This window comes from Peromyscus maniculatus, chromosome 1, assembly GCF_049852395.1.
Source record: "Peromyscus maniculatus bairdii isolate BWxNUB_F1_BW_parent chromosome 1, HU_Pman_BW_mat_3.1, whole genome shotgun sequence".
In the NCBI taxonomy this organism is placed as follows: Eukaryota; Metazoa; Chordata; class Mammalia; order Rodentia; family Cricetidae; genus Peromyscus; species Peromyscus maniculatus.
The window spans coordinates 156895975-156917887 of record NC_134852.1 but is presented as its reverse complement, the minus strand read 5'-3'; the positions used below and the strand labels follow the sequence as shown (position 1 = coordinate 156917887).

The 21913-nt window shown below is 55.3% G+C and overlaps 3 protein-coding genes across 5 annotated transcripts; 2 read left to right on the top strand and 1 right to left on the bottom strand.

Annotated features, from left to right (window-relative positions):
* Window positions 1-789: 789 nt before the first annotated feature.
* On the top strand, window positions 790-10753 carry Carns1 (carnosine synthase 1). 3 transcript variants are annotated; one of them, XM_006980543.4, is made up of 10 exons: window positions 790-921; window positions 1286-1312; window positions 2987-3260; window positions 3979-4068; window positions 4314-4801; window positions 5044-5218; window positions 5305-5390; window positions 6078-6309; window positions 6396-6676; window positions 9131-10753. In XM_006980543.4, the coding sequence occupies exons 2-10, from the start codon at window positions 1310-1312 to the stop codon at window positions 10355-10357; spliced, it is 2856 nt and encodes a 951-aa protein (XP_006980605.2). In that variant the 5' UTR covers window positions 790-921; window positions 1286-1309; the 3' UTR covers window positions 10358-10753. The 3 variants fall into 3 exon arrangements, with proteins under 3 accessions (XP_006980605.2, XP_006980606.2, XP_006980604.2); XM_006980544.4 differs by lacking the exon at window positions 1286-1312 and having other exon boundaries at window positions 831-921; XM_006980542.4 differs by lacking the exons at window positions 790-921; window positions 1286-1312; window positions 2987-3260 and adding an exon at window positions 3383-3583.
* Window positions 10754-12885: 2132 nt separating this feature from the next.
* Rps6kb2 (ribosomal protein S6 kinase B2) lies at window positions 12886-19516 on the top strand. The gene is made up of 15 exons (XM_006980541.4): window positions 12886-13062; window positions 13334-13374; window positions 13473-13593; window positions 13839-13907; window positions 15416-15563; window positions 16883-16940; window positions 17015-17115; window positions 17258-17348; window positions 17431-17521; window positions 17637-17744; window positions 18232-18294; window positions 18404-18481; window positions 18571-18678; window positions 18770-18882; window positions 19087-19516. Exons 1-15 carry the CDS (start codon window positions 12985-12987, stop codon window positions 19274-19276), a joined length of 1458 nt encoding a protein of 485 aa, XP_006980603.1. The 5' UTR covers window positions 12886-12984; the 3' UTR covers window positions 19277-19516.
* A 122-nt stretch (window positions 19517-19638) lies between these two features.
* On the bottom strand, window positions 19639-21662 carry Ptprcap (protein tyrosine phosphatase receptor type C associated protein). The gene is made up of 2 exons (XM_006980540.4): window positions 21588-21662; window positions 19639-20478 (listed from the first exon to the last, which is right to left on the bottom strand). The coding sequence occupies exons 1-2, from the start codon at window positions 21588-21590 to the stop codon at window positions 19873-19875; spliced, it is 609 nt and encodes a 202-aa protein (XP_006980602.1). The 5' UTR covers window positions 21591-21662; the 3' UTR covers window positions 19639-19872.
* Between the last annotated feature and the right edge of the window lie 251 nt (window positions 21663-21913).

The window sequence follows — 21913 nt, the reverse complement described above, 5'->3', positions numbered from 1 at the left end:
GGAGCCAAGCAGGGGGAGAGGGTCAGAGTGTTTGGGGGCAAGGCAGAGGCCATATGGGGCGAGACCCTAGGGCAGATCTGGCCCCATTAGGGGCAGAAGGAAAGTGAACTTCAAGTACTGAAAGGGTAGGTGTCTAGATCCTTGCAGCCCAGAGCTAAGATTAGTGTGATACACACCAGCAGATTGACTGCACGAGCCTTCGGGTATAATTGTGGGTTCTCAGGGAGATTGTGGGTGTAACTGCAGGTACACGGATCAGGTATGCAGGCCTCTGGAAGCTCTACTCCTGGCTGTTGGCCCTGCCGTGGCAAGGAGTCTATATTGCTGGCTTCACACCAGCATTTGATTGGCCGGTCCTCATGCTACCTAATAGGCGAGACCCTGGCTCAGGAGACAATGTAAGAGAGTGTGCCCCATGGCCGGGGACTCCTGACTAGGATTGATAGCTGCCTGGCTGGGAGCACCAGGAGCTCTGCCCCAGTTAAGGACAGGCTTCAGCCTCTGCCTGACCCCAGGCAGGCAGCTCCAGTAACAGGCTGGGCTCAGGCTCCCCCCACGGCCTCTCTTCTCCCGGTGGACCTCACTGGAGACCTATCTGTGTCTGGATAGTCCTGGCCTTGGGTTGTGTGTCTGAGGATACCCCTCTGTTCTGTGGACTGCCTCTTTCAGTCAGATCCAGCACGCTCCCTCCCACTAGTCCCTTCCCTAAGCCTGAGGTGCCGAGTGGGGGAGCCACCAGGGAAAGCGGGAGGGAGGCGGGGCCCTGGCGTGAGTCCGGGCTGCCCCGCCCCAGGCATGGCCAGGCTCACTATATAAGGGCACACCACTGGCAAGGGTGCCGCCACCACTGCAGCGCTCCCTTGGTCTTTGCCCAGCCGGCTCGACCGCCCAGCTTGGTCCAGTTGCTGCTACCACCAGCAGGTACCCCGGTTCCTGCCCTACCCCCCCGGGAGCCAGGGAGCAGGGATAAGTGGGAATGCAGGTTGGGGACCCTGAAAACCTGTAGAGCTGGACACTAACTTTACACACTCCCGGGGACCCTGGGAGCCCCACCACCACCACTGCAACACCCCAGTATAGCTGCAGTTATGGGGGGTAGAGATTGGAGGACTCAGAGATGCATGGCTCTTGGGGTCCATGGAGCAGAAGTTTCTCTTTCTCCTTAAGGGTGGGGGTGGGGCAGGGATAGGATGGAGGGTGTCTGGGCTCTTTGAAGTCTTAGGGGCTGAAAGGTCAGTTAGGGACCTGGCTGCCCTGATCCCTGCTTTGTCTCTCTGTCCCTTAGTCTCTCAGCCTCTCCACCTCCACGATGGTGAGTCTCTTGTGGTCCCTTCCCACAAAGGCCCGAGTCCCTGGATAGAGGGAGGGCAAGGCCTGGCCCCCAGAGAGTCCTGCTTCTGACAGCTCCCACCCATAACCAACTCCACCCCTTGACCCCTACCCAGTGTACCAGGCACTCACCTGTGCCACATTATCCCCAGGAGGTAGGTGCTGTCACCCCAGTGATAGTCCCTCATTCCAACAGCACCTACTGACTACCACCCCTGTGCCCAGCACTGGTCTGGGTCTGGGGACATAGCAATGAGCCTACAGTCCATGACACCAGAGTACTTTCCTAGGAAAGGGCTGGAAGAATTCAGCCCTGGTGTCCTGAGATGCAAGTGAAGGTCTGAGGGCCAGACCTTGGATGTCTGGGCCATAGCTTACAGTTTCCGAGCCAACAGATGATTCCCCCAGGCCAGATATCACTCCAGAACCCATGAGGTGGGAATAAGGCAGGCACAGGCAGCCGCCAAGCCAGAAAGAGCTACCAACCTGTCTGAGGTGGCTCAGGCCGTCTCCTGAAAGACAGGCCCAGCTGCCAGGCTTGGAAAGGCCAAGGCACTGCAAGGAGTAACGTCTCCATTTCTGTCACGTTGAGACTCCCAGCCTCAGAGAAGGGACAGGGGTGTCAGACTTCCTGCAAAGAAAACGGTGCCAGGACACCATACACCTGTAGAGATATTTAGCTAGGTGTGGTGGGATTGCCAACTCAAGGCCAGCATGGGTCACATAGCAAAAACAAAAGCAAAACAGGGCTGAGGCTGTCATTGTTTGGAGGAATGCTTGCCTAGCATGTAGTGGGCCCTGAGTTTAATCCCCAGCTCCCTATGAAACCAGATGTAGCGGTGCACATCTGTAATCCCTCCACTTGGGAAGTGGAGTGCCTTGAGTTCTCAGCCTGGTCTAAAGAGCAAAACCCCATCTCTAAAAAAGAAAAGAAAAATGAAGGAGGAGGAGGAGGAGGAGGAGGAGGGGGGGGGGGGGGACTGAGGTTGCAAGGCAGTTGGTAGAATGCTGGTTCAGTATCCAGGAGGCCATGGAAATCTGGCATGGTGGCACATGCCTGTAATCCCAGCACTCAGGAGGTAGAGACAGATGGATCAGAGGTTCAAGGCCATCCTCCACTACATCCAAGCTTGACGGCAGCCTGAACTATATGAAACCCTGCCGGGGGGGGGGGGGGGGAGGGAAAGGAAGGTAAAATGGATACCAGCCCTCACCCAGAGGCACTGCATGGGGGTGAGGAAGAGAAAATAAATTCACCTACTAGGTGCCAGCAAAGTCCATGACAGTAGATGAGTCACTGAGGCCCAGAGAGAGCAGAGCTGGGCAATGGTTGAGATATTTCAGTCAGGAACCAGCTGTGGGGCAGTTACTGTGTGCAGCTGGATTGCAAGAACCAAACCTGGGCTCCTGCAAACCCAGCTAGAACGGACCCCAGTGTGGGCTATGGCTCAGCAGTCCGTCAGGAGGACTTCCTTCTCATTCTCAGGACACCACACCTAGCCACACTTCCCTCCACCGAACCCCTTCCTCTTCTGGACCTTTGAACTTGAGCTAGGTGGGAAAAGTGGGACTGGGAAGCGGGTTTATTCCATTAAGTGATTTAAAATGCTCCCTTGCCAATCCTGCCCAAGATGTACCGTTTCTGCTCCCTGCTCAGCTCTGCCTGGATCCACTGAGTACGGAGTGGGACTATCCCCTGGGATCCAAGGACCTGGATGGAAAGGAAGGACCATGTCAAGGAGGCACTGCCCTGCCACCTGCAGGCTGCTTCCTTGGGCCCTGGCGCCAGGATGTTAGCCTGGACTGCAAGGGCTCCCCAGAAGAGCCCGAGGCTCGGGCCTGGACTGTGTACTACTACGGTCTCCTTCAGAGCTGTCTGCAGCAAGCTGGCCTTCCTGAGACCCAGGATCGCAGCCAGGCACCTCGAACAGGTGCCTCAGGACTCCACAAAGGGGTCTCCCAGAGACAGGGAGGGACCTTCAGTCCAGTTGTTTCCCTCTGTCTGTTCAGGCTGGTTCCTCCCCCAGGCTCTAAAGGCAAAACCAGAGGGCCTCAGGCAGGCAGGTATTGTCTCCAGGACATCAGGTCAGGGCGCCCCACCATGTCCCACTCTACCCTATCCTGCTCCCTGGAAATCCACGATATCATTTGCATATTCTGTGGAGCTGAAACTTCTAGAGCGATGTCTTAGGAGATGCTATGGAGGCAGCTGAGCAGTTGCGATCCCAAGATGCCTCCTTGTTTCATAGATCAGGTGGGTCATGAATCATTTTGTGTGGACCAAATGATCTGCAGCTAGAATACATGAGAATCACAGACTTGTTCCCATCACACAGACTGGAAAACTGAGGCTTAGAGAAACAGTGGCCCTTCTGAGGTCACGAGCAAAATCCAAACTCAGGTTAGACTCATCCTCCAGTGCCTTCTGGAACAGATGCAGATAAAACAGAGCCAGTCTCAAGGCAGGATAACAGACATCTCCCCCTTCATATTCAGCTCCCTCTGTCTTCTGCCTTCTTCTCAGTTGACCCCTAAGAAGGACCTGGGAGGCCTAAGAGTGAGGGCGGGGATGGGAAGGTCACGGGAAGTGGGCACAAGGGCAGCAAGAGGAGGACTCTTGGTGAACATGGCCATGTTCTCTTCCCCCAGGCTGCCCTGGGGCAGAGGTGACCCTGTGCATTCTGGGTTCCCCCAGCACCTTCCTATCTCTGTTGCTGGAGGGTGGGGTCCAGAGCCCTGGTGAGTGTGTGCCCCAGTTCCCTACCCTCTCCTACAGAAAGGGCAGCCCCGCCCTAGCCCAGCTATATCCCAAAATACCCACCAAACTTGGCAGTTGCCTGCATTCCCCAGGACCGGCTGCTCTGAGTAGGGGTGGGTTCTGGGAATCACTGACCCCCATGACACAGAAGCCCAGGCTGGAGGCTGAGGGTTTTGGCACCACATAAGCATTCCCTGGCCAGCCACCTTCTTCTCTTTGCCCACAGGAAACATGCTCCTTTGCCTGTCCCCTGCCTGGCTGACGAAGGTGGCAGCCCCAGGCCAAGAGGGTGAGGCATCTCTGCTGGTCTCCAAGGCTGTGAGCTTCTATCCGGGGGGCCTGACATTCCTGGATGATTTTGTTCCCCCTCGGCATGCCACCTACTTCCTGGCGGGCCTGGGGCCGGCGTCTGGCCATGGCAGGGAGGCAGCAGAGCTGGCTCGGAACCTCACTTGCCCCACGGGCGCCTCGGCAGAGCTGGCAGGGCTGCTGGAGGACCGGCTGTTGATGAGGTGCTTGCTGTCCCAGCAGAGTGCTGTGGCTGTGCCAGCGACCCTGGCGTTCACTTACAGGCCTCCGGGGCTGCTTCGGGGAGGGGATGCCAGCCCCGGACTGCGGCTGGTGGAGCTGAGTGGGAAGGAGGGCCAGGAAGCCCTGGTGAAAGAGGAAGTGGAGGCCTTCGTGCACTCCGAGGCCTTGGGTGAGGCATCACAGGTAACAACAGGTCCCTCTGTGCACTGAGGTCTTCGTGGGTACCCAAAGGAGGGAACCTGTTAGGATCTCCAAGTCCTGCTGGGAAACGATCCCAAACTCTTCGCTGCCACTGCCTCACCTCTCCACCGCAGTGCCCTGTGCCTTCCTACCTCAGTTTACCTACTGCGTCTGTAGCATGAGCATCCTACATTTCAGGAACATGAGGTGGTGGTGAGGAGGGTCCTTTCCCTTTTCTGCTGTAGGTGGCTGTGAGGCTCAGTGGCCGGCGCTGGCGGGGACAGCAGGCATTGCGCCTGCACCTGCGGGTGGAGCCATCCGCAGTGGTGAACACAGTGATGGCATTGCTGGAGAAGCTGGAGGAAGAGGAGAGTGTCCTTGTGGAGGCCATGTGCCCACCTGCCCGGCTGCCCTTACCAGGTTCTTGTCTGTGCCAGCCAGGAATCGGGAGCAGTAACTGGCCTCCTAGACCTCCTCTGGGCTTAAACTTCTCCATGTTCCCCCAGGCAGTCCAGCACCCGGCCCTGAGCTGGCTGTGCGCATCTGTGCGGTGGTGTGTCGGATTCAGGGTGACAGACCCCTACTGAGCAAGGTGAGACCCGCTCAGGTGTAGGACATGGCCCTGCCCACCCCAGTTCTGCCCACCCCCACTGATCTGATGAGGGCCTGGTGCAGAGAGGACATGATCTTTGGGGAGGAGGGATTCTGGTTATTTCTGAGGGGACTCTTGGGGTTGACACTTCTTCCTCTTTAACCCTCCTGAACCTTCTATATCAGGAGCCCCGGGGCCTTGTGTTCAATTCCTGTTCAGGACCTAGGGGCCTGATTCCTTTTCCAGCATGTTCCTCCTCACAGGAAAAAAAAAAACTAATTTAGGGTCAATCCCACAGGAAGAGCTCCAAGCTGGGGAACCTAGAAAGGCTTGGGGGACCTCCTGGGTACTCAGCAGAACTCCAGAGGAGATGATGAGGGTCTGCAAGAGACACGCTAAGGCTAGGAAAAACCAGGGTGGCTACAGCATGTGGGAGCAAGCATGCTTGGAATCTTCCGAGCTGGGCCTGAAAGCCAGCGTAACCCCGAGGGATCTGGGGACCAGATGGCCAGTGAAGCCAAGAGTGATTTATAAAGTTTAAGTCTTGATGGAAGGAGGGGGTTCTGGAAGGTGGGGCCTGTATCTTGGTGCAGGGAAGATGCTCTGGCGTCCAAGGGGTCCTTAGAAAGGTGAGCCTTGGCGGGGCTTCTCCCGGGCCCTGCCCCTTCTGAGCCGCACTGTGGTCAGGTGGTGTGCGGCGTGGGCCGTGGGGACCAGCTCGTGCGGCACCACAACACCCTGCCGAGGACACTGGGGGCGGCGCTGGCCCAGTGCGGCCTAGAAGAGGCGGCGCAGGTGGCGCTTCTGGAACAGCGCATCAAAGCAACAGCTGAGGCCGCCTTGGCCGCGGTGCTGGCCCTGGAGGCCGGGTTGAGCGCTGAGCAGCGTGGTGGGCGCCAAGTGCACATCGACTTCCTCGGTGAGCACTGGAGGCGCGGCTCGTCCTGGGCGGCGTGGGGGCCGGGTTGGGGGGATGCTCAGTCCGTGCATCCTCGCCCGGCCCAGGCGTGGACTTCGTTCTCACAGTGGCCGGCCGCACGCTGACCCCCGCGGTCCTTAAGCTGAACAGTGGCCTCTGCCTGGAGGCGTGCGGCGCGCTGGAGGGGCTGTGGGCCGCACCGCGCCTGGGACGCTCGGTTGAGGAGGCGGCGGCGGCACCGCTGGTGGAGACCATGCTACGGCGCTCGGGGCGCCGCCTCATGGCCGGGAAGCAGCTGCTGGTGATCGGCGCCGGCGGCGTCAGCAAGAAGTTCGTGTGGGAGGCTGCGCGCGACTACGGATTGAAGGTGGGCGGGGCGCGGCCCCAAATCGCGGTCTGATTGGTGGAGGGAGGGACGGGGGTCTGAATGGGCGGGGCTAGTCCTTCAGGCGGAGGCTGTCGCTCCGGGGGCGGGGCCTCCTCGCGGGGGCGGGGCCGGCTGCTGTGAGAGGCCCCCTCCGAGAGGGCAAAGGAGGAAAAGAGGAGCTGGGATAAGTGGGTTGGAATGTGCCAGAGGCAGGGGGTACTCCGGGTCAGCAGCGGAGCTCAGATCTCTGTTTTCTTTCTTTTCTTTTTTCGAGACAGGGTTTCTCTGTGTAGTTTTGGTGCCTGTCCTGGATCTTGCTCTGTAGACCAGGCTGGCCTGGAACTCAGAGAGATCCGCCTGGCTCTGCCTCCCGCGTGCTGGGATTAAGGGTTTACGCCATCACCGCCCGGCATTTTTTTCTTTATTTTTGAGAAAGGGTCTCACTATATAGCCCTTGTTGACTGGAATTTGCTATGTAAATCAGGCTAGCATCAAACTCCCAGAGATCCTCCTGCCTCTTCCACCCTAGTGCTGAGATTAAAGCTGTTTTGTTGTTGTTGTTGTTTCTTGTTTGTTTGTTTTGTTTTTCCTTGCTGTTTTAGAAACTGAGTTCAGGGTCTTGTATATTCTATTCGAGCAAGCACTCTATCATTGAGCTAGAGCCCCAGTTTTCATTTCATTTTATTTTGTGTGTATGGGTGTTTGCCTGCATGTATGTCTGTGCACCAGGTGGTGCTTGGTGTCCTCAGAGGCCGGAAGAGGGCATCAGTCCTCTAGAACCGGAGTTACAGACAGTTGTGAGCTGCCATGTGGGTGCTGGGAATCAAACCTGGTCCTGTGGGAGAGAAGCTGGTGCTCTTCACTGCCGAGCCATCGCCCCAGCCCTGATTGATTTTACTTTTAAAAATGGATGTTTTATATGTATGTGTGTTTTGTTTTATATGTTATGTATGTGAGTGGGCCTGAGTTTTGTATATGCACACGTGTGTGCAGGCCTCAGTGGAGTCCAGAAAAGGGTGTCATCAGACCCAGAGCCACCTGATGTGGAGGCTAGGCACTGAACTCCGGCCCTCTGCAAAAGCAGCAAGTGAACCATCTCTCCAGCCCTCAATAATCTGGGATCTTTGAGATAGGTTCTCACATAACTTTTGATGGCCTCAAACTCCTAACATAGCTGAAGCTAGCTTGGACTTGATCCTCCTACTTCTACCTCCAGATTCTGGAATTTCACACGTTATTTTATTTTTATTTTTTTTGTTTATTTCAGTGGTTATTATATATGTCAGACAGGGTCTAACTCTGTGGCTCAGGCTGGCCTGAAACTTAATAGGAAAATCAGGCTGGCCTTGATCTTTCTGAGATTCTCCAGCCTCAGTCTCCCTAGTGCTAGGATTACTCTCTCTCTCTCTCTCTCTCTCTCTCTCTCTCTCTCTCTCTCTCTCTCTCTCTCTGTAGCTCAGACTTGGTTCTTGTAACACAATCCTCCTTGCTTCAGCCTCCTCAATGCTGGAATTACAAGCATGTACTGCCAAATCTTGTAGTTCCTAGGTCTGGAACAGCTGGGTAGAGTCTAGCTCTGTCTTGGGGAAACGGTCTTTGGAGCCGAATTCCTGCAGCTTGGCACATAGGGTCTTCCAGGGCCGAAAGAGCAGTTCACAGATCTCAAGTCAAATCTACCGTTGGAAGGAGGCAGGGGCTCACGTGGTAGGATCTGGAGCTAACCAAGCAACAGACATTCTCACTCCATTGAAACAGGTAGGAAAGCCGAGGCTCTCTCAGGCTGGCCCTGGTCCACCACAGTGGCCTCCTTGCCTTTTTCTCCACCGTGCATGGTCCTTGAGGAATTCCCAGCAGCCTTGGCATCACAGTTCCTACCTGATAGTGTGTATGCCAGTTGAAGTTCTGAAAGACTCCTGATGCCAAGCTGCCTTACAGGCAGCCACTTCCCCTCCCTCACCATTCCCCTCCCTCACCAGCGGCTGCTTCTGTCCTGAGTGTCAGCTGCCCTGTGTCTGTACTTCCCCCAGCAAGTCACAAGCTCTGGAGACACAGGGCCCCTCAGGAATCCTGCACATCACATTACAGTGTTAGAATATTCGGGATGAATGATAACCGAGCCACCTGTCTCCACAGCCCTGATGGCTGGTCTCCAAGCCCCGCCAGAAAGCTGTTCGGGAGCAGGCCCTAGTGAGCGCTCTGGTGTTCTCTTCTTGCACCCGGCCCCTCACACTCAGCCTGCCCTTTCCTCCCGAAGCTTTTCCTTCTGACTTCCCTCCCCTCCAAGGTGAAGGTGTCTCACCTCTGCACTTCCCATTTATCCAACAGGCCATCAATAAACATATATTTAGCACCTGGTGTTCATGGTTCAGTCTCCCCTGTGGGACACCATCCTGTCTCTTCCATGACCCAACACCTGTGACGCGCTGTCCCTCCTGCTGGCTTATGTTTCTGCAGCTGCACCTGGTGGAATCGGACCCCAACCACTTTGCATCCCAGCTGGTGCAGACCTTCATCCACTTTGATGTGACTGAGCACCGGAGAGATGAGGAGAACGCACAGCTGCTGGCTGAGCTGGTCCGGACGCGCAACCTGAAGCTAGATGGCTGCTTCTCCTTCTGGGATGACTGCTTGGTGCTTACTGCTCTCCTCTGCCGGGAGCTGGGTCTGCCCTGCAGCCCCCCAGCTGCCATGTGCCTGGCAAAGCAGAAGAGCCGTACCCACCTACACCTGCTGCGGTGCCAGGGCCCCCCCTGGCCTGCGACTTCCCTCCATGCTGTGGCCTGCTGCCCACTGGAGAGTGAGGCTGATGTGGAGAGAGCCGTGCACCAGGTACCCCTGCCAGGTGTGATGAAACTGGAATTTGGGTCAGGAGCAGTGGGTGTACAGCTGGTGAAGGATGGGCCACAGTGCCATGAGCACTTTTCCCGGATCCTCCATGACTTGCAGGGTGAAGCTGACCACCCAGGCATTGGACTGGGCTGGGGCAATGCCATGCTGCTGATGGAATTTGTCGAGGGCACAGAGCACGATGTGGACCTGGTGGTGTTTGGGGGACGGTTGCTGGCTGCTTTTGTCTCTGACAATGGCCCCACCAGGCTGCCTGGTTTCACAGAGACTGCAGCCTGCATGCCCACTGGGCTAGCACCAGAGCAGGAGGCCCAGCTGGTGCAGGCAGCCTTTCGCTGCTGCCTAGGCTGTGGGCTGCTAGATGGGGTTTTCAATGTGGAGCTCAAGATGACTGGGGCTGGGCCAAAGCTCATCGAGATCAACCCTCGAATGGGAGGATTCTACCTTCGAGACTGGATCCTGGAGCTCTATGGTGTGGATTTGCTGCTGGCTTCTACTATGGTGGCCTGTGGCCTGCAGCCCGCCCTGCCTGCCCACCCTCGGGCCCGTGGCTACCTGGTGGGCATCATGTGCCTGGTGTCCCAGCACATAGAGCTGCTGAGCTCCCCTGGCAGTCGAGAGACTATGCAAGCCCTCCATGACCAGGGTCTATTGCGACTCAACCTGCTGGAGGAGGCCCTGATCCCTGGCCAGTATGAGGAGCCTTACTGCAATGTGGCCTGTTCTGGGTCCAGCCCTGCTGAGGCCCGTCTCCGCCTGCTGGGCATTTGTCAGGGCTTGGGCATTGACAGGCCCAACTACCCAGTTGCCCATTTCCTGTCTCATTTCAAATAGCAAGGATTAAGTGCTAGGGGGAGGGGTTGTGGTGCTCTGTTTCCCTGCCCCCCTTTCTATCACCTTGCCCAAAACCTAGTTCAGCACACGCCTCTGCCTCAGGTCTATTCCAAAGCAGTACAGCCATTTTGACATCATAGTCTTCTGGACTCCAGGACCATAAAATAAGCATCTGGACGTTTCTGGGTCCTCTTGCCTTCCCAAAAGCCTCCATCTAGTCCCAGGTACCCCCAGGACTCTAGTGCTATGGAATATCACTTTAACTAGGCAAAGATGTGTTACATGTATTTATGCTGCAGAATATTACTTTAACTATGTGAAGGTGTGTTACATTTGTTTCTGCTGCCCTTGTTAATGATGTAAGATGTGTTAAAGATGTAAAATGTTACATTTGTTTGTGCTGCATTTGTTTCACTTTGCCTGCCTAAGGCACCTGATTGGTCTAATAAAAAACCAAGTAGCCAATAGCTAGGCAGGAGAGGGATAGGCGGGGCTGGTGGGCAGAGAGAATAAGTAGGAGGAGAGCTCCAGGCTTGAGAGAGAAGAGGGAGGAGAGAATGAGGGAGAAAGAGAGGAACACACCTGGGGCCAGAAACCAGGCAGATGCCAACCAGTCAGACATGAGTAGCTGTGAAAGTAAGATACACGGAAAGAAAGAAAGAAAGAAAGAAAGAAAGAAAGAAAGAAAGAAAGAAAGAAAGAAAGAAAGAAAGAAAGAGAGAGGAAGGGAGGGAGAGAAAGGAAGGAAGGAAGGAAGGAAGGAAGGAAGAAAGAAAGAAAAGAAAGAGGAAGGGAGAGAGAGAGAAAAGAAGGAAGAAAGGAAGAAAGAAAGGAAGGAAGGAAGGAAGGAAGGAAGGAAGGAAGGAAGGAAGGAAGAAAGAAAAGTTAAAAAGTCCCAAGGCAAAATGTAGCTGAAGAGAAACAGGTTAAATTATAAGAGCTAGCAAGAAATGAGCCTAAGCTATGGCCGAGAATTCATAACTAACAAGAAGACTTTGTGTCATGGTTTTGGAGCTGGTTGGTGACCTAAAAGAAAAAGTCTGGGACAGTTAGCCTGTTGTTTGAATCTTAGATGGTCTTTTAATAAAAAACCCAGAGCCAGATATCAGGGTAAAAGTTGAAAGATCAGAGAAGCAGAGCAAGTCACAGCCAACCTCACCCCACCAACTCCTCAGCCAATCTTGTTTCCATAAATCCTCAGACTGAAAGCTTTTGAGCCCTCACCCGAAACTGCTTTAGTTCCTGTTTCCTCATGCCTTATATACCTTTTTCTCCATCCTACCATTACTTACTTGGATTAAAGGCGTGTGTGCTTCCCAGTACTGGGATTAAAGGTGTGTGCCACCACTGCCTGGCTCTGTTTCCAGTGTGGCCTTGAACTCACAGAGGTCCAGACCGATCTCTGCTTCTTGAGTGCTAGATTTAAGGGTGTGTGCTGCCACTGCCTGACCTCTATGTCTAATCTAGTGGCTGGCTTTGTCCTCTGATCCTCAGGCAAGTTTATTAGGGTACACTATTTCACCACACTGGCCTTTAAGGAACTAACAAACAGCAGCTTCATCTCCACACTGTCATGCCCAGCCCAGATGGGAGTGGGTTCAAACCCCCGCCCTCTCCTACCCCTTCAGATCTGTCTCTTCGTGTCACCTATAAGAGGAGGAACATAGACCTCTGGCCTTGGGCAAAGCCCATGGAAACTGAGATCAGTGCTCCTGTCTTTATGCAAAGTCCACGGTAGTCATGAAGCGTGCTGGAAACGTCAGTTCGCGCCCCCCCCCCCCCCCCAGTCATCTCGATAGGTCTTCTTCATCTTTTCAACCATATTCTTTTGGTTTGGTTTTTCGAGATAGGATTTCACTATGTAGCCCTGGCTGCCCTGGCACTGGCTCTATAGACCAGGATGACCTTGAACTCAGAGATTCGCAGCCTCTGCCTCCCAAGTGCTGGGATTAAAGGCCACCACCGCCCGGTCTTTCAAACATATTCTATTAAAGTACCTATTCTGAACCAGGCAGCAGGAATACTTAATATGCTTAAGTTCATAAAAGTCCATATTTAGGTGTGCTGAGTCCTTCAGAACGGGAGCCTGTTAACAAAGCCCAGGCAAATCACCCAGCAAATGTCAAACCTGCAGGGTCTAAGAGCTTCAGGGAGATTTGTGGGGAGTGTCCCTAATACAGTCGAACAGACACGACTTGCCTGGCAGCTCACAGTTCCAAAAATGACTGACGATTTGCCATTCAAACACAAACCTGCATGCACCTGTGATTCTGCCCATTCAATCTCGAATTTGTCCCAGAGCCAAAACGGGAGGCTCTGCGTTGCTCGTGTCGGGTGCGAACACAGAAGAGCCCTATTAGAAAGAGGCGGTCTGATAAAGTCGGTTCAGAAGGCTGCAGGATGAATGGTCCAGATCTCTGGAACTACAACTCCCGAGAGGCTTTGCGACAGCCGCCATCTTTCCTTCCCACCTGGCTAAAGGGCTTCCCGGAGAGTGGGCGAAGCTACTTTGCGTCAGTAGCGCGCGCAGCTGCCGTCGCGGAAAGATAACGTAGAACCCAAGCCTGGGACTGTCAGTCAGAGCTCCGCCTGGTCCGGGCCGAGGGGCCCGCGGGGCCGGCGGAGCTATGGCCGCCGTGTTTGATATAGACTTGGAGACCGAAGAAGGCAGCGAGGGCGAGGGCGAACCAGAGTTCAGCCCTGCGGTGAGTGTTTCCCGCCGGCCAGTTAACCAAAGGCATGGCACTCCCTACTCTGAGTGGGCTCTGACCCCTACAAACCCCGATTCTTCCCAGATCCATTCCCAGCCCCTGGCCCCGACCGTCCCCTTTCGATCCTTGGTCTCACTTCCCCAACCTTTCCCCATCCCTGGTCTCTCCTATGCTTAGTCCTTTCCTATGGGACAAGCAGTTCAGTCTGGGTGGGGAGGAGATATTCTGGCACCTCCCATGGTTCTTACCCCTCGGTTTCTCACAGGAGGTGTGTCCCCTTGGCGAGTTGAGGGCTGCTGGCCTGGAGTGAGTGAGGGTCTCTCTGGGGGATGGGGGCACGGAGTAGGGGAATGGGACTTGGGGTACACTAGGACCTTGCCCTCATTGACTTACTGTGTCTTTAGGACGGTGGGACACTATGAGGAGGTGGAGCTGACAGAGAGCAGCGTGAACCTGAGCCCTGAACGCATCGGCCCCCACTGCTTTGAGCTTCTGAGTGTGCTGGGCAAGGGGGGCTATGGCAAGGTACTAGCACCCCTTCCCCTGGTGACCTCAGCTCTAGCCTGAGGCAGCATACCATCCCTCACACCCAAAAGGCTGGAAACCTGAGGGTGGGAAGGGCAGATCCTCTCAAAATCTGATAGAGATCTTTACTGCTCCACCCTTGAGCTGAGCTTAGGCCTTTTGGTCCCAGTACTAGAGCTTTAGGGTGGGGCTCCTTGCAAATAGGATGGGTGAGGGAAGTTGATCCTGTCTCCCCTGCCCTACAGGTGTTCCAGGTGAGAAAAGTGCAAGGCACCAACTTGGGCAAAATATATGCCATGAAAGTCTTGAGGAAGGTGAGTCATTTGCTCAGCCAGCAAATACTGAGTAGCTGCCACCCCCAGCAACCTGTGCCAGGAAAGACAGCTGTGAATACGATGGAGACAGTCCCTATCCTGGCACTTGCTAGCTTAGTGTCTCTTGTCACATACACTGTTTCGTAGTAGTTCTTAAGGTAACTTGCCTGCTAGGGGACATGGGGAATTTTGATTGTCAGGACTAGTTGGGGGAGTGCTGTTGGCCTTCGGTGACTAGAAGGCAGAGGTGCAGATAAACAGGAACCCACAACAAGGAATCGTCAGGCTTGGTGTGTCAGTGATGGCAAGTTCAGCTGAATTTGGTAGGATACACCTGTAGTCTCAGAACGTGAAGGGATGAAGCAGGAGGAGGACCTGAGTTGTTCTAGGACAGCCTGGGCTACATAATGATACCTTGTCTTGAATAACAAAGTGTCGGGGTTGAGAAACTGAGAGGATAAACCAGTTCCTGAAAAGGTTTACTGCTCACAGCAGCAGAATTACAGAGAAATTCAAGTGACAAAAGATGGCAGAAGGGTCATGGCTGAGGAGCAAGAAAAAGACAGATGTGGTGGTGGTGGGGGCGCAGACTGTAACTGACTAAGGATCTTTCACAAAGTCTAATCATCTTAAACTTACTGGGGGTGGGTGGGCATCAGGTGATTTGTACATGTATAGAGGCCAGAGGAGAGTATAGGATTCCCTACTTTATCATTTTCTTATCTTCTGTGACAGGGTCTCTCACTGGCTGCCAGCAAGCCCAGTGATGCTTCTCTCTCCACCCCCCACAGTGCTGAGGTTACAGGCACACACACACACTCGTAGCCATCCTTGGCTTTTTATATGGTTACTTGGGGATTTAAACTCAGATCTCCATGCTTGCATAGTATGCACCTTCAATATCTGAGTCTTGTTCCCAGTCCTCCAATCACCTTTGTCCTGACCAGGTCTTGTGGAGGGCAACTGGAGAAGCCTCTAGAAGAAGGGCTCATTGTGATCATGATCCACCATTGGCACCCTGATTCTGTGGGTTGGTTACTGATCAGAAGATCATGATATTGCTGGGTGTCCATGGTCTACACAGACCTAGAGTCTAGACATTTATATGACCAAGTTGTGTTTCAATATATTTTTGAAACAAGAGTCATGACTTAACTGGGTGGTGGTGGCGGCGGCATTGGCAGCACCACACGCCTTTAATTCCAGCACTCGAGAGGCAGAGGCAGGCGATCTCTGTGACTTTGAGGCCAGCCTTGTCTACAGAGTGAGATCCAGGATAGGTCCAGGATAGGCACCAAAGCTACACAGAGAAACTCTGTCTCGGAAAACAAAACAAATAAATAACCCAACAGGAGTCTTGACTTGTATTCTTGTACTTACTAGAATGCTAGCTCCCCTTTTGCATGGTTGAATATCAGAGTTGAGCTGTCTATAAGACAATCAGACCACAGAGCGAAAAGGAAAGCACTCTGGGTACCTCACCTTATAAGCCATTCCTGCATCTCTAGGCCAAGATTGTACGCAATGCCAAGGACACAGCACATACCCGGGCTGAGCGGAACATTCTAGAATCCGTGAAGCATCCCTTCATTGTGGAACTGGCCTACGCTTTCCAGACAGGTGGCAAACTCTACCTCATCCTGGAGTGCCTCAGTGGTAGGTGTGTGGGCTAGGCTGAGTAGTGGGTGGCAGGGGACCAGCCTGGGGAACGCGGGGAATTAGGGAGTCCTGAGAGACGGTTGTAGAGGACGGCTAGGAGGCTCACACACCATGCCTGGCCATGTCCATCTGTCTGTCCCTTCATTTGTTCATTCATTCAGCAAACATCCATCCAGTGCCTAGTGTTTGTGGGGTGTGTGGGGCTACTGGGAGTTTGTGCTGATGTCCAGAGGGAAATTTCATCCAGTTTTGCTACCTTTTCTGCCTATTCCCTGTGGGCCAGACACCCAGTCAGGTCCCTATCTAACTGCATCCTTCATCTTGGAAGTCTCATGAATAGTTACTGTTCCTATAAGATCTATTTTTTTAACTTGTTGGTTTTTTTGAGACAGGGTCTGCTTATGTGTAGCCCTGGCCTGCCTGGAACTCTCTATGTAGACCATGCTGGCCCTGAACTCAGGAGATTCACCTTGAATTCAGATCCTCAAACTCGGGAGATCTGCCTGTCTCTACGTGCTGAGTGCTGGGTTAAAGGCACGTGCCACTACACCTACTTGCTTTGTCTTTTTGAGACAGGCTCTCACTATAGAGCACTGGCTGGCCTGGAGCTTACCACACAGAACTCAAAGACACCCCCTGCCCCTGTCTGGGATTAAAAGAGTGTGCCACCACACCCGGCAGGTCTGTTTCTAAACTAGCTTTGAGGCTCTAGCTCACCTGGCTTCCTGTATGTCTTCCACTGATTGCAAACTCATCTTCCTAGAGCATGCTTCTCTAACTACCCAAACAAAGCCTTGGCCTTTTTGGTCACGCCACTGCTTACCAGGGGTGATTGAGGCCCACGCTTTCTACCTGCTTCGCCAGTACCTGCTGAGCCCTGCAAGCTTCTACGTGCATGCTCAGTACCCCTCTTCACTCTGTCAACACCCCGAAAGCCACACCTTCACTGCCCTTTTTCCATTGTTATGTTGAGATTAGCTTCCTATGGCCTCTGCCACGAGGCTCTGTGAAGTGCTCAGAGCTCTTACCTGGCATCCTAGAGCGGTGTGCGCATGTCTGTCTCCTCATTAGACTGAGCGTCCTGAGGGCAATGGCTGGGTCTCCTCAACTCTGCCCCAGCTTCACCCAGCACAGGGCCAGGCACCGAGTGAGTAGGCGACGGTAGATGTTTGCTGATTGAATTGAGTCCCCACGGCAGCTCTGGGAGGCAGGTAGGGTGGGATCTACAAGTCCCATTTTTCTCTAGAAGAAACTGACACTCAGACAGCAACAGGCTGGGCCTCACTCCACAGCGGCTAATGTGCTTTGTGTCGCAGGTGGTGAGCTCTTCACACATCTTGAGCGAGAAGGCATCTTCTTGGAAGACACAGCCTGGTGGGTCTCTGGGGGTGCTTGTCCTTGCCTTTACCCCACCTTTGCCCTGCCTTTACCTTGTCCTGTCTCTGCAGCTTCTACCTGGCTGAGATCACACTGGCCCTGGGCCATCTCCATTCCCAAGGCATCATCTACCGGGATCTCAAGCCTGAGAACATCATGCTTAACAGCCAGGGTGAGCATGTTGCGTGCGTGCATGCATGCATACACACACATCCCCTGTCTTGGTGGGGGTCTGCAGGGCAGGACTGAGGGGCCCACAAGTAGATCTAGGCCATATTTCATCCCATGTCATCCCTTTTAACGATCTTCCTCAGGCCACATCAAACTGACAGACTTTGGACTCTGCAAAGAGTCCATTCATGAGGGTGCTATCACTCACACCTTCTGTGGCACCATTGAGTACATGTAAGTAGCACCTGGCTGGTCCTGGGTCTGAGAGACTAACGGGAGGGGCCCTGCCCTTACTGACAGTTCCCCTGCCTCCCAGGGCCCCAGAGATTCTAGTGCGCAGTGGCCACAACCGGGCAGTGGACTGGTGGAGCCTGGGGGCCCTGATGTACGACATGCTCACTGGATCGGCAAGTCCAGCTCCTTGGGAGGAGGGTGGGTGTTGGGGAGAACCCCCCCTTCCAGGCTGGGGCAGGACTGGGTGGGAAGAGCCCCTAGGCTGCTCTCACCCTCTGCCTCCTCCAGCCGCCCTTCACCGCGGAGAACCGAAAGAAAACCATGGATAAAATCATGAAAGGGAAGCTGGTGCTGCCCCCCTACCTCACCCCGGATGCTCGGGATCTTGCCAAAAAGGTGGGGCTCCCTCTTGTCCAGGGACAGGCTCCCTGTCAGCAATGCTGTACATGTGCTTGACTGTCCCTAGGCCCCGGGGAAGGCTAGGCTCCCCATCCTGTGCAGTTTGCCTTTGGGAGTGATAGGGGTGCTGGCTTTGGGGTTCGAGACCCTGAGTTTAGGCCTGGGTTCTGAGAGCCTGAGCAGTCCTGGGTCTCTGTCTTCATCAGCAGGGTATTCTTGTAAACTAGCCCTGTTCCATCAGAAATGCCGGCACCAGCCTCTTAAGCGGGGAGGAGAGTCTCATCCATCCTAAGCCCTCTAGAGAGATGGCCATGAGCAGGAGTTTGCCAAGGCTTCATGAAGAGGGCACTCAACCAAGCTCTGAAAGTGTTGAGGATTCAGTGGGCAGAGCCTATGCCTCGTTTCTGCTTGCCTTCTCCCCATCTGGAGGCTGGGCACTTACCAACCATTGCTCCTCACCCTCACCTCTTCTCTGCCTCTGCAGTTTCTGAAGCGGAATCCCGTTCAGCGAATTGGGGGTGGCCCAGGAGATGCTGCTGAGGTGCAGGTGAGTCTGGGGTTGTCATAAGGAGTTGGGGCCAGAGAGTCAAGTGGGCCGCCGCAGGGAGCTGGGCAAGGGGAATCCCTGACACGTTCCTGGGCGCCCTCTACCTCAGAGGCACCCCTTCTTCCGGCACATCAATTGGGATGACCTCCTGGCCCGCCGTGTGGACCCTCCCTTCAGGCCGAGTCTGGTGAGTGTCTGGGGGTCCTTTTGGCCCCGTGGCAGGTGGAGACCCTGCACTTTGGATCCCCCTAACTCGCCACATGGGTCTTCCCACAGCAGTCAGAAGAGGATGTGAGTCAGTTTGACACACGCTTCACACGGCAGACGCCGGTAGACAGCCCCGACGACACAACCCTCAGCGAGAGTGCTGACCAGGCCTTCCTGGTGAGGGCCTGGGCGTGATGGGGACCCGAGCAGGGGTTACAGCTAGGGGCCGGGACTGCCAAGCATCGCCTGCCCTGGCCTTTCCCCACAGGGCTTCACATACGTGGCACCTTCTGTCCTGGACAGCATCAAGGAGGGCTTCTCGTTCCAGCCCAAGCTGCGGTCCCCCAGGCGTCTTAACAGCAGCCCCCGCACCCCCATCAGGTACCCAGGGAGAGGCAGGCATGTGGCTGGGGAGGGGCTCTCTAGCACAGACCAGTACCTTTGGGCTACTCTGGCCAAGCTCTTCTCTAGGGCTAGCCCACGGGACCCCTGTCCATCTGTAACGGGCTGCTAAAGCGGCAGTTTGTGGACCTACTGCCAGTCTAAGCTTAGGAGGCTCTCACTCGGCCTTGCTTTCTCCTGCAGCCCCCTCAAGTTCTCTCCCTTTGAGGGGTTCCGGCCCAGCCCTGGCCCGCCAGAGCCCATGGAGCCGTCTCTACCTCCGCTTCTGCCACCACCGTCGCCGCCGCCACCCACAAGCACGGCCCCTCTTCCCATCCGTCCCCCCTCAGGGACCAAGAAATCCAAGAAGGGCCGCGGGCGCCCAGGGCGCTAAGAGACTAGAGCAAGAGGTCAGCGCCGAGGCTGGTTCCCCTGGCTGTGAGAACCTGGCTGCCTCCGAGCTGGCTAGATTTGGGAGATGACAGGATCTTTTGCGGGGTGGTTGAGCCCTACAATCATGTACGTGGAAGGCTGCAGCTTGCAGCCACTGGCAGCGGTTCCCAGTGCCCATGCCATCAGAGGGACTTACTTCACCGTGTCCTTATAGACAGAATTAAAGGACTGAATCATGGCAGAGTGGCTTTCGCTGGACTCTAGGACACAAGAATGACCCGTTTGGGGAGAGGAGGGGACGCTAAAGGACTACAGATCTCAGGACTTGACAAGTTTTATTTCAGTGTCTGCCGTGTGTGTGTGTGTGTGTGTGTGTGTGTGTGTGTGTGTGTGTGTGTGTGTGTGTGTGTGTGTGTGTGTGTGTGTGTGTGTGTGTGTGTAGGGGCACACACTCTGGGAAACTGGTCAGGTGGCAGTCTGAGAAGCTGCAGGTGAGGGTGGGATGATGAAGGTCCGGGGCAGCTTGTGTTTCATCAGGACAACATGGGAAGAGAGCGAGTCAGGGGCTGCGGCAGGGACAGGACCACAAGCTGGCTCCTACAGTGCGGTGACATGGAGGCCCTGGCCCCCTGCCTTCCTGGCACTGTCATCCCAGGCTGCACTGCCTGAAAAGGCGTGCAGGTCACTCAGAAGGGCCTCAGCGCTGCTGCCTGGGCCCACAGGAACCTGAGAGCCGAGGTCCAGGCCTCCTTCACTGTCTGTGTCCTGTGCTTCTGGGTCCTGCTTCGCTTGAGCTCCTGCCTCACTCCGCTGCTCCTCTTCCTGGGGACCCGCTTCCTCGGGGCCACCGTCCATCATGAAATCCTCCTCGGCATCCTGTTCGTCCTCTTGCTGCTCCGGTTCCTCTGGGGATCCCAGCTCAGTGCGGGCCCGAAGCCAGCGGCCTGCAGGGCTGGCCCAGAGCAGGCGGCGGGTGTGGCCCCACACGGCGGCACCCAGGCGAGCTGGGTGGTAGTAGCCCCCTGAGACACGGCTGAGGCGGCACCAGGCCAAGGCCAGGGCGGTGACCAGCAGCAGGAGGAGCAGGAACAGCAGGACGATGGTGACAGCACTGGAGCCCGCACCGTCCTCCGTGCCCACCCCCGAGGCCAAGGCCCCTGGCAGGGCCAACAGCACCCTCCATCGGAGGGGACCAGGCAGAGCCTGTGGGAGACAGTAGGGAGGAGTTGTTACCCATGAACCCAGCCATCTCTGACACGGTCCTTAGTTGCTTCAGGCAAAACAGGGACCGTCAAGCAGAAAATCCCCAACCCTTATTTGGTCAAGGCCTTGCCCTAGTGAGATCACTTCAACTCAGCCCTGTAATCCACTTCTCATTGCCCCTGGCCCGCCGCCGCCCGAGGCCTGTGCCCTGGCTGGCCCTCTGTTCAAATGCTGTGCTTTCACAGCCCCAAGGCTACCTGCTTGCCATGGCCTGGGCCTTGCTGATGAGGCCCTGCCAGACCTCTATACTACCTGGTCTGACTCAGGTCCCTTAGTTACTCTTTTCCCACCAAATCCCAGCGAAGAAAAATCTATTATCTGTTCTGTTGCCTTTCCCACCAGAATAATCTCCTGGATGACGGGGTTGGAGGAACGGCAGCACCCAGAACCATGGTGGCACAGATGCCCAATGGGCATTAGCTGGGTGTGGTGAATGGCCCGCCTGGACAGTGGAGGGAGCTGAAGGGCATGAGAGGCAGGTGGCCCTCTGGAGGCCATGATGGAAATATCTAGACCAACTCAGGATGGCTGGTCCTAGGATGGGGGTCTTTGAAACCCCTCCTCCCAACCACGGGGCTGCCCCAACTGCAAGGTTTCCGTTCAGCTCCCCATTCTGCCCTGGAGGGCCTCAGGCATGCAGGGCCACGACTCAGTTTGGGGTAGCATGTGTAGCTATCAGAGGAAGCCTGCGGTTGGAACAAAGCAGGTGGGGGGTGTGGTAGCAGGGGTGGGGGAGGGGTGCTGGGTACAAGCCTCCCCAGCACACCAGGCTCCAGGGAAGGAGTTACACCCAAACTCAGCTCATGAGGGGACCAGATGAGGGATTATCCCAAGGGTCTTGGAGTAAGGCTAGACCTAGAGTGAGGTAGAGCCTGCCCTGAATTCCAGAGAGCCCAGCTCTGAGGTGAAGGCTAGGTTTCACCCCATGTTAGTCCTGGGCCTTGCTATCCCAGGTCTCTTGTGATAGGACCCTTCCTTAGCTCCTGGAACCTCAATAATCCACCTCCAGCCCACTGTGCCCCAAGAACCCAGAGGGCTCCACAGCTTACCATTGATCCGATGGCCTGTGCGTAGGCACCCACCTCTGACTCTGGCTGTGCTGAGTGAGAAGTGAGTCCGGAGCTCTCAAGTATACTAACTAGTCTAGAAGTTACTGGCACTTCCGTTTCCTGCCAGAAACACCCCACCCACTCTTGCCTATCACAGGACCCTTGTGGGGTCTCGGCCTCTCAGGATCACCCAGACCCATACCAAATCTTCCCAGGCCTCTCTAGGTAAGGTTGTAGCCACAGGATCTGTGACCACAACTCCAAAGAGAGGAAGTGTGCATCTAACTCAAAGCAAGACATCCACCTATGTACTATGGAGCTCTGGC

Excerpts from the sequence above, each read along its gene's own strand:
- Rps6kb2 (XM_006980541.4), top strand. The coding sequence starts at position 12,985 with ATGGCCGCCGTGTTTGATATAGACTTGGAGACCGAAGAAGGCAGCGAG. Across the intron at positions 17,349-17,430 it reads TGTGGCACCATTGAGTACAT|GGCCCCAGAGATTCTAGTGC; the intron begins GTAAGTAGCACC and ends CCTGCCTCCCAG. Across the intron at positions 18,482-18,570 it reads CTCCCTTCAGGCCGAGTCTG|CAGTCAGAAGAGGATGTGAG; the intron begins GTGAGTGTCTGG and ends GTCTTCCCACAG.
- Carns1 (XM_006980543.4), top strand. Across the intron at positions 4,069-4,313 it reads GGGTGGGGTCCAGAGCCCTG|GAAACATGCTCCTTTGCCTG; the intron begins GTGAGTGTGTGC and ends CTTTGCCCACAG. Across the intron at positions 4,802-5,043 it reads CCTTGGGTGAGGCATCACAG|GTGGCTGTGAGGCTCAGTGG; the intron begins GTAACAACAGGT and ends TTTCTGCTGTAG.